At 45.0% G+C, this 10,878-nt stretch overlaps 2 protein-coding genes across 2 annotated transcripts; both read right to left on the reverse strand.

The window, feature by feature from the left end:
- Positions 1–1,264: 1,264 nt before the first annotated feature.
- Positions 1,265–8,934, reverse strand: LOC106589440 (peripherin-2). The gene is made up of 3 exons (XM_014179429.2): positions 7,120–8,934; positions 4,236–4,482; positions 1,265–2,876 (listed from the first exon to the last, which is right to left on the reverse strand). Exons 1-3 carry the CDS (start codon positions 7,698–7,700, stop codon positions 2,670–2,672), a joined length of 1,035 nt encoding a protein of 344 aa, XP_014034904.1. The 5' UTR covers positions 7,701–8,934; the 3' UTR covers positions 1,265–2,669.
- An 85-nt stretch (positions 8,935–9,019) lies between these two features.
- On the reverse strand, positions 9,020–10,743 carry LOC106589439 (tubulin-specific chaperone C). Its single transcript, XM_014179428.2, has 2 exons — positions 10,125–10,743; positions 9,020–9,993 (listed from the first exon to the last, which is right to left on the reverse strand). Exons 1-2 carry the CDS (start codon positions 10,689–10,691, stop codon positions 9,526–9,528), a joined length of 1,035 nt encoding a protein of 344 aa, XP_014034903.2. The 5' UTR covers positions 10,692–10,743; the 3' UTR covers positions 9,020–9,525.
- Between the last annotated feature and the right edge of the window lie 135 nt (positions 10,744–10,878).

Raw genomic sequence — 10,878 nt, forward strand, 5'->3', positions numbered from 1 at the left:
CAGAGTGGTTAAGGTTGGAGCTATGGTTTGGGGAAAGCATAAAACTAAAGGATATAAAAAAAGTGCTGTTTCCATTTAGTATCATCAAGTACACTCCCTGCTTGCTAGACAATTGTGAACTGCCGTGGCGCAGTGGTTTAAGCAGCGTGCTCTGGCTCTGAGCATAGTGAGAACCTCTCTCTCTCTACCTCACACTCTCCAGCCTCACCCCATCGCCCTCTCTATCTCCCTCCACACCTCCTCCATCACCCTCCCTCCCTTAGTGATGCATGTCCAGGGCCGTTCAGCTGTTCTCCAGGCTGATGTCTAATAATATTAATCTAAAGCTTCTTTAGGCCTCTTATCTGCTCAGAGCTGCTGATTAACCACAACACCACCTACTGTTGGCCTCTTTACCGGTGCCTGCAACTACCCCACACACCCACTAACTACCTCTCAGGACCCCACTCACTAGCTAACTACTCCATTATACGTGGTACAGCACAATACCAAAATAACAAGTACTGTTGTCCTGCCATCCATATAGCCCTCTACAGGTCTACCCTCTGACTTAACGTGGAATCAGAACCTTGATTGGTGGTACAAATCAAGGTTCTCACTTTGAAACACAATACAATTTGGAAAAAGACATGGGATGTGAATACTTTTGGAAGGCACTGGTATATGCCGATTTATAAATATACAGCAAAGTAAAACAGAATTTGTCCCCATGGCGCTGGTTGGAAACTTACTTGACAAAATATGTGATGATCGCCCATAGGTGAATAAGGTTGTATCTCTGTTGGTCAATGAATGCTTAGAAGAATGACTGGGCTCTGGCGTTGTCGAGTTAGTTTATAGATTTATGAGACTTACTTCTTACAGCGCGACACAGACAATCACATAATGTCATGGACAATTTGAAAATTAGACAATTCAATAAGTCAGATCAAGTCTTACAAAGGTGCTTGAATAATGACATTGGAATTTGTAATGTAGTTAATGGTGGATCCGTTGTTTGCCTAACTAATAGAAACACATAGAAAGTAATAGATCAAATCTAAAATCACAGAACACACAGTCACAGAACACACAGTCACAGAGCACATACACACCTTCGTCCTTCAACCTCCATGTGCAGGGTTGTCCTGTGTCCATGTGATCGCTATAATCTGATGATTACCCTGATCCAATTGGCTAAATCAGGTGCCCCGCTGAGTCCCCAGAAGGCATTGCTGTTTGATCTCTGATCAGTCTTAAGTAGAAACAACAGAACACTCTACTTCACGGGGGCTAACTTCCTTTATTCAAATTTACACAATGGTCTTATCATCTTTCTACACAACATACAGAAAGAAAACCAGATTGATTTCCCATGGCAAAACACATTTTCTTTAAAGTAAATAAAATAATTTATATTAATTACATTGTTTAGAAAAAGTTATGTATCAATACTAGACTATTTACAAAGATAACAGTAGCACGGGCGTTGGCCTATGAGTGAGGTATGTACAGGAACTCAGTGAGCGTGATATATACAGTAACTCTCAACGGTCCAATAAGAGAAATGCTGATTGGACCTGCTGAGTGATGTCACAGAGCAGGGGCTGGGGTCAGAGTTCAGGGGTTGGAGCTCAGGGGTTTAGCTGCCAATCTCAAATGTCCTCCTCAAGTTTTGGGGTCACCCCTGGTTCACCTCTGCCACTTTCACCCGCGCCTCGTCTCCTATAGCCCCTCCAATCCTCCAGCAGTGCACCCCAAACTTCAACACCATCAGGAAATGTTTCCATCTCCCCTACCCCACGAGTTTACAGCCCCCCTCCATCCCTCAAGGTAATGGTAGGAGAGGAAGGACTTTAAAGAGGTGATGTCTGAGGTGTTTCAGTCCATTTCTTTGGAATTTGCTAATAAAAAAAGTGTTCTACAGGTGGGTCAAAATGTTTTAAGATAAAACTCTCTGGTCCTTGGGTGATGAATTAACCTTTCCACTTTAACCTCCTTTCTGGGATGGAGGGTCGCGTAGCAACCACCAGCCCCACACCATCCTTAAAACGCAACATACCTGCTTTCCTGACCTTGCTTTCCTGACCTTATATATATATATATATATATATATATATATATATATTCTCAATACAATGCAAACATCTGACGTTATGCATTTTCATGACAGTGGATAGTGTTTTGATGTTTTTCCTCTCGTTTTGTAAAAAAAGGGGTACAAATAAAGTTGTAAAATATGAACATGAAATAGAGCAGAATTATACAGAATGTTAGAAAACACACAGAGAGCATCCCATCAAATGGAAACTGCTTCGCAGATTAATAAAGCTGGGGTTGGAAGGAGTGTGTGTTGAAAAATCATGAGGTTTAGAAAAAGTGTATTGTGAGTGTGTGAGTGTGTGTGTGTATTGGGGTGGAGGAGGGCATATTGGAAAGTCAATTTATCAATTGGTTATAATATAACTTACACATACTTTCATGCATTCGTACATTCAAAATATCCTATGTGCTGGCATGTACTCAGGATCTGTCCACTTGTGTCCATTTTAGTTTTCCCTTCAGATGGCCAGAATCGTGTGTGTTGTGCACATATGTGTGTATTTTGTGTAATAAATGCAAAGGAGGTGGTCAATCTCCCTCGCTTCCCTTTGGTGGGAGTGGTCTCAGTTTGTGTGGGCATATCTTGATCAGCTCACCGTGGCAACACCATCCACTCTGCCCTCCTCCACTGCGTTACCCTTGCTCATGGCTTTCATCTTGTCCATGATGTCAGTAAACGTCTCCTTCACCGTCTTCTCCAGGATCCAGCCTTCGCTTTCACTCTCTGGGTCTTCTGGGTTGGCCAGGTTGCACTGGGACGTGTTCACGTACTGGAGGCCGATCATCACAATAACCTACAGAGGGTAAAGAGAGACATATTAGTTACAGCTAGACTGGACTAGGACTACAGCTAGTGTGTGTGAAGAGCTACACCTGGCCTGAAGTAAGAGCTAGCTGTACTGTGCTGAAAAACCACCATAACTAAATCTAACCCTACATTAACCAACCTACAGGGGTAGACCCAGAGAGTGATAGACACTTCAGACTGCACTAACAGCTGTAGTTAATGGATCACACCAATCAGCATTTAACAACTGAATATGTTCCACATAAACACATCAAACCAGTCTGAAGCAAGGAGTTAAAAACAGAGAATCACACTAACAGGGAAAGCAACAACAAGCAAAAGCAATCATAAGTTTGCTAATGTAGTAGCATAGCGTACAGAAGCAAATATATGCATTTTTTTTTACCTCTACACTATCTGTGTTTCTGATTGGTCATTTTATAACCCCCAGTATTTGATCAGGAGTCTGATTTCCATAATTGGTCCCTCCCCCAAATTAAGACATCACTCCACCTCTCCCAAGGCTATCGGTAAGGTAATACCATGGAGACAGTTGCGTAACCATGGCTATTCCAGGTAAGAGATAGCCATGGTTGTTTCTGTCCCTGATAAGCTTCAGCAGATTGAGTCCAGGTTTTCAGTACACATTAAGTACTGTAAGATTTCTAGAACAGAGATTTGCTGTCCTTAGTAATATATGTTTTACAAATACCAAAACAGCTAAAAATGTATAGTAACACTTCTCTCATACTTCATCATATAATTTATTATGAAAAGAGCGAGTTGCACCAAGAGACAAACAGCACTTGTTCAAGGGCAGCCATTTTGCTTTTTTGTCTGCGTAGGCCGATGGGGGTTATAGACTTTTGCGCCAACCAAAATCAGTAACACACCTGATTCAACTAACCAACCAAGAATCTTCTTCAATATGGACATAATTAGTCTTAATTGGTCTGCTTTGGTTGTTGTGAAAGCCTGCATCCACACGGGCCCACAGGATTACCAGTACAGCAGTCTAGTTACCAGCCCTGTGTACTACTGTTGTAAGCCTTACAGGTGAAGCTGCCTCTACGCGTGTGCCTGTGTGTACCGCTGTAAGCCTAGCAGGTGATGCAGCCTCTACAGAAGAGAGCAGCAGGTGTAGCAGCAGACCGCACATGACCTGGAAACATGACTAAGGCAGGAGAGATGGAGGGGTGGAGGAGGTGTGGAAATGTACATTGAGAGTAAAGGAGGACAACATGCAAGGAACTCTGGATCTAGCCAGGCATCTGGGGCAACTTTGTCATCTCTCAGTGATGAACGCCATCACAAAATAATCACCCCACGCCTTTGAAAAGCGAGTAAGAGGGAGTATTTTCCTTACCTCCAGAATAGCAACCAGTAGCACCAGGGCTGCTATGGTGTTCATCATGCCTCCGTAGTAGGATATCAGTGCGTCACTGCAGCCCCGTTTCCAGATGTTCAGGTCCTCAGTGTGGTGGTCGTAGGAGTAGTGGGCCGTGTTGTTGGTCACCTGGTACTGGATGCAGGGCCGAGGGGAGCTGGGGTTACAGCAGCTGAATGGAACAGCATCCATCAGGTACTTCCCATCCACGTTGCTGCCGATACGACTGGGGGGTGAAAAGGCAAAGGACAGAGGTTAGGGTATTATGGGTTAGGGTCAGTGCATTGTGTGTTAGGTTCAAGGTCTTATGGGGTTAGGGGAGTGAAAAGGTAGACATCCATTGGGTACTTCGCATCCACATTACTGCTGAAGCGAATTGGGGTCAGAGGGCAACGGTCAGAGGGCAGAGGTTAGGGTCAGGGTAATATATGAAAGTGCTACCCAATCCATCTATCATCATGTACTGTAAGTGTGAGGAAGTGCTAGTGAACTACCAGCATTTAGAAAGGTAGGTTTAGGCTGAAAGAACATCTACAACAAAGTCACTCATACCTTGACACAACCTAACACTGATTTTTCATTAAGTATACATGATAGAGGGTTTACAGTGCTTGCATTGTTTCTGACTCAGAGCTGAAATCAGTTCACAGTGTACCTGGTAAAGAGAGAATCATGAAGGTCTATCAGTCTCTCACATGCTGTTTGAATGGGATTAACCCCATTAGCTCCTCCCTACTGTGAACACGGTGTCTTCACACTGGCTTTGGGAAGAAACAGTGCAAAGGAAAACTAATACTGTCACTTGCTTTCCAACAAAGGTGCATGAGCCAAGAACTCTGCTCACATTGGGAAGGAACAATAATACTTCCACTATACCTCGCTTTCCAACATAAACAGATATGCACACTGAAGATGAGAAAAACATTCAGCAACTCTTGGAGGACACATCTCCCTTGGAAAGATGCACATACTGTATATCTGCCAAATACTCCGAAATTACAGCAAAATGATATGGAAAATCATGCTGCACACCACTTACGAATGATCTCTCCGAGAGTTACTTTCCTCTCCTACACTGAGAGGGCATTTCACAGGATGTATTGAAATTGTATTCATAAATCGATGATTGATCCATTACTTTGAATGAGGATGAATTGCCTAAATGGAATTAGTCTAGCTAATAGATGGCTGGATATACAGTAGTAGTAAACCTCGTTGTGGCTTGTCAACAGAGTTGTAGTTGACGGGTAATCAATCATGCAGTTTGTAGATCGTCTGAGTAGATGAGGATTATCCTAACAAAGTGAGACTGAATGGACTGACTGTGACAGCAGTAATCTCTGATTCTGTAGGAGGAAGTGTGCATTTGGCCTTTGGGTGGTCTGGGGGTGGGGTTTCAATTGTGATTGACAGGTGTAGGGCAGTTCTAAATTAGCATTATGGAAAGGGTGGTGTGATAGCCCAGCAGGTAGCTAAGTGGTTAGTGTTGGGCCAGTAACTGAAAGGTTGCTAGAACGAATCCCCAAGCTGACAAGGTAAAAATCTGTTGTTCTACCCCTGAACGAGGAAGTTAACCTACTGTTCCTAGATCGTCATTGTAAATAAGAATTTGTTCTTAACTGACTTGCCTAGTTAAATAAAGGTTAAAGAAAAATGTGACAGGGACACAGATCATTCCCAGTCATTCCCAACAATATGGACATGGAATTACATTCTGTTGGGAGTACTGACACTGTAGGTTAACGCTGACACAGATCAGGGGTGGGAAACACTTAGCAGGACCTTGATTTGCCGAATCAGGTGTATTACAGTAGGGCTAGAGCCAAAACGTGCATAGATCTCCAGGAAGAGGGTTTGCAGGCCCTGCTTTAGATAATTTGTTTCCTGAAAGATAAGCAATTTAGGCAGGACTAAGATGTGGTCCTTTAACAGCCCATAGCCCATCATCGTCATCATCAACCCTGAATCAAAAGAGCATGCAGCTAATATCTCATTGAGGTCCTATTGGTTAATCACTGTGTCTAGCTAAGCCCTTATTGGTCAATAATTGTCGTAAGTGAATGGTTGGCCAATCACTGTCTCTACGCAAGGCCTTGTTGGCTAACTCTGTCTCTCTCTCTAGACAGGTCTACTCCCAGACCATCACCAGGCCGCATGCTGATTGGTTAGCACATAAGCCTGAAGGATGAGGAAATGTGGTCCAAGAAGATTGGCCACTAAGAACTCACAGGCTCACACACACATTCGCACACACGGTGAATGCACACCTGAGAACACTTACAATGAAAACTGTCCCTTTTTACAACCACACACTTGATATCACTTACACTGAAAACCAACACTTGAAACACCTGCACCCAAACACACCTTACACCCATACACTGTAAAACAAACCCTTGCATCATTCCCCTTCAACTCTCACAGAAAGCTCACCTCCCTCCCCACCAACCACTTTCGTTATTACTCCACACTAATGACTGAATCCCCCTCACCTCCCGTAAATCGAAAACCAACCCACACGTATGCACTGCCCCATCACCACCTCTAACACTAAAACCTCAAATCCACTGGCCCTGTAATCCCTCCTTTACCTTATAATCGAACGTGACCCTTTTACATTGCTTACGGCCCCCCTCCTTGCTCCTGCAATCCATTTATACTGAACACCCATTAAGAACAGTGAACTCACCATAACCTAACCCTACAATCTCCATTCATGCCATTTGTTGGTGTGGGCCTAATATATAGGCCTCTTACTTAAAAAAAACTTACATCACTACATTATAACCACCTAATAGTTAGGGATAGGGTTGGGATAAGCTTTAGAACTGATCCTAGAGCTGTCGCTAATATCATGACTCACTCTTTTACTTCCTTGGCGCTGAAGTCCAGGTAGCGGTTGCTGACCCACTGGATCTCGAACCAGTCCCTGAAGTTGTTGTTGCCGCAGCAACGGAACTCAATCTGCATCTGGTCCAAAGTCCTCTTCATGTAGCAGCGTCCCGGTGTATCTGTGTCCTTGTAGAACTTCAGGGCATTCTTCAGGCCCTCGGCCAGCGTGAACTGGAGAGGAATCCTCATCAGGATGCAGAGCAGAGCCGTCAGCACCAGGAGACAATTGAAAGCCACACAGGAGAGTAGGAAGGGTTTGAGCATAGGCTTCCACCTGGAGAACTTGATAGGGTCCAAGGAGTCGTAGCAGATCTTGCCACCCATGGCGTTGATCCCACAAGCCAGCAGCCCCACGACAATTAGTAAGTTAGGAACGAAGTGGCTCTCGTTGTTGTCCATCATCTCCGAGCGCTTACGCAGCTCGATCTTAAAGAACAGCCCCATGCTGAAGACGAGCACGCCTGCCATCACTGAGAACCAGTACATCAGCCATAGGAACTGGGCTAGCTTCACCCGCTTCTTCAGGTCAAACTTGACCACCATTAGTGCCATGGTGGCAACCTAGGGATATTCCTTACCTATACACAATGAAAAGACACTACTGAGATGAGATATAGCTCTAAGGTCTGGTCCTTCTTCTGGATGTCCCAGCCAGCGGAGTTTCAGCTGTTCTCGTTAAGCGGTTTGAACCGTTGATTCCCTGTAAGGTGGTTTCAGCCGTTCTCTTCGTCTCTCAGTCTCTCCTGCAGCTCATCCAGCAGTGCAGGACTGTCAGCTCAGGCAAGGATCTGTAATCCATCCCAGAGAGAAGGAGCAGAGGTAAAGAAAGAGGAGTGCGGTTATTCCTTCAGGGCCCTCTCCTCTCCCATAGTGGCCGGACCCTACAAAGAATACTCACCCAGACGGATGACAGAACACAGGGTCACACTTGCCCCCTTGCCTTGGTTCTAAACTTTCCCTCCAAAAACGTTGAAATCAACAGGTGAGGCTAATCGTGATGTTCCTTTCACTGGTTGGAAGAGGATTGAGGAAGATCCTCCAGATTCCAGGCGGAGGGGAGGTGCGTCATGATAATCCCCTGTACGTAGCCTGATCCCATTTACAGAAATCCCTCTCCAGAAGATGAGCCTGGCTGTAAGCTGTTGCCAGGAGACATAATTGGTTTGAATGCTCACATGGTCATTGTCACCCTGATCGAATGCACAGTTAACGGACAGTTAACGGTTGACGGAGAGGAGACGTGGAACTACGCCGTGCTGCACTTTTGGAAGGTGTCCCTGGGTTCAAACGAGGAAGAATGTTTACAGTGTAGTCACCCAAGATGTTTCAGTAAACCACCCAAAAACCATGTAAGCCCCTCAGACTCCCCATGTCCCACTTAACTCCACCTACACTGAGCAGTCAATAACAACAACCTTCCCATCTCTCACCTGTAGTAAGGAAGCAAGCAGATTAAGCCATAGGTGTTTGTGTCTACACTAACAGAACTATGACGCACAACAGGCCAGCAGACTTGATGACACCTTCAGTAGTTGGCAGAACTTGTGACAGAGCAAGAGATCAGAGAAACCAGAAGAGCATACTGGTGTTAGTGTACCTGAGGGCAGAGATCAGCACTGTCACTACAGCAGTATGATATTGACCTCGAATGAGTTAGCTATTTCATGGGAAGAGTGGGGACAGGATGTGGAAAGGGGAAGAAACCATTAGGGGCATGCACAGATTAAGACTAGTTCTGGACTAAACAGCATTTTCAATAGAGATTCCTAGGAATTTGAGGACTAGGCTTAAATCTGTGTACGGGAAACCACCCCTAACTGTTTCAGTAAATTATTTCATGCACAATTAAAGACAAGTGTAAGAAAGACAGATTGGTGTCAGCCAAACCCTTTATTCACATCTCTAGTATTTACTCAAGATCACTTAGTCAGAAGAACAGATACAGTGAGGTATTTAGTGCTCTATAGATGGGAGAATAATGACAGAACAAGTGCTGTTTGTAAACATAAGATGGCATTTAAGGACTAAGATGGTCCTTCCTGACTAAATGAACATGTAATAAGCTGTGTTACAGTACATTACCTGTTAACATTCTGTTTATTGCTCAGAGTATGGTTGTGAGAAAGCAGTAATGCAGCAACTTTTTCCTCCTTGTGAGGAAATATTCAAGATTTCAGGCAGCACACTACTGTGAATATTACCCAATATTTATTTTTAATGGTTAACCCTGTCAGGACATCTATGGAACTACTGAGTACTATGGAACAACTCATCAGCATGAAAAGCAAAGTCACATAAGGCCTTGTCACATCAGGTCTGAATGAAAATAAGAAAACTTCATTTGTTTGATTGACAGGCTCTTTGTATACTAATGTCTCTAGGAGTCCCACTCGGTTCTTCTCTCAGTTTCTGGAATGACAGACCAGTTAGGAGATTGGGTACCTAAGGCCAGCCAGTTAAAATCATCCACCTCGTTCCAGTTGTTCCTCTCCCGGTCCAGACCAGACACCTTGAAGTCCTGGTCCAGACCCAGGTAGGACCAGGCAAAGGGGGCAAAGCGCACCCCTTGGCAATCCTCTATGATGGCGCGGCTGGTGACATGCAGATAGACCTGTGTGTCGGTGGTGTGGTGAGTCCGTAGCTGTTGGCATGGGAAGGAGAGGGTGCTGCCGGTGCAGTGGTCCACGAACACAGAGCTGGACACTGGCCCAGAGAAGATTTCACAGTTCTGGACGTGTTTGATGTGGACGGTGCTGGGGGAGCCCAGGAGTCTGACCTTACAGTTGGTCAGGTGGGTCAGTAGAACATCCTGTTGTTTAATCTCATCCCCTGACTTGGTCAGCACCTGCCAAAAATAAAGTGGTCATCAGACATTTAAGATACATACCTGCAAATAGTAGAATCTAAACCACAATTGACTAGAGACAAACATTCTCAGAAGAAATTATTGAGTCTTGTTATGTTAGGGACTGTTACCTGGGCCTCAAAGTGGGAGAAGCCACACTGCTCTGGGTGGCTTATGGCTCCGTCCACTTTAGTTCGGCCAGAATCCTTGGGTTTTACAGGTGGAGCTCGTGGGTCTACTTTGGGTGCATTTGCTGCGCGCGACCTAAAGGCGAATTTCTTCTTGGGGAGAATCTCGTCTCTCTTCTCGGCCAGAGAGTTCTGTAGTTTCTGGAGCGCCGCCTGGGCCTGTCTCAGCTCGTACTGCGGTAAAAACACCATGCTATCGTTTAGAAACTTCTGGAGGAGCTGTGTTTTAGTAGTCACTTCCTCCAAGGTTTGAGTGGCCAGGGCGCGGTCAGTAGCCCCCGAACAGCCCTCCAGTAACTCCTCGATAGTCGCCCTTTCACTACTGAACGTCGTGGTGAAGAACCCACTCTTCTCCTCCGTGACAGACTGGCTATTTTTCGCTTCTTTCTTTCTCTCCACGCCCTCAAGCCTATCTTGTTCTCGTTTCAGCATCCTGTCCGGGATCTTAATGCCGGACTCACTGGGACCAGAATCCTCGTTTCCCTGACAAATACCACTCTCCACGTCCATGTTTTCACTGATGTTGTTTGTATCCGCAAAGATTCGGATGCGGTTGCTTCGTAACAAACGGTCTTCTTATTGGATAAATCTCTCCTCTCTTGTGACTATACTGTCATTCCATTGGTGGATTAGGGAGCGTTGTTCGCTACGTTATCCCACTCCCACCCAAGTTCATGCATAATTGTTTAAACCCATA

This window comes from Salmo salar, chromosome ssa28, assembly GCF_905237065.1.
Source record: "Salmo salar chromosome ssa28, Ssal_v3.1, whole genome shotgun sequence".
NCBI classification, from domain to species: domain Eukaryota; kingdom Metazoa; phylum Chordata; class Actinopteri; order Salmoniformes; family Salmonidae; genus Salmo; species Salmo salar.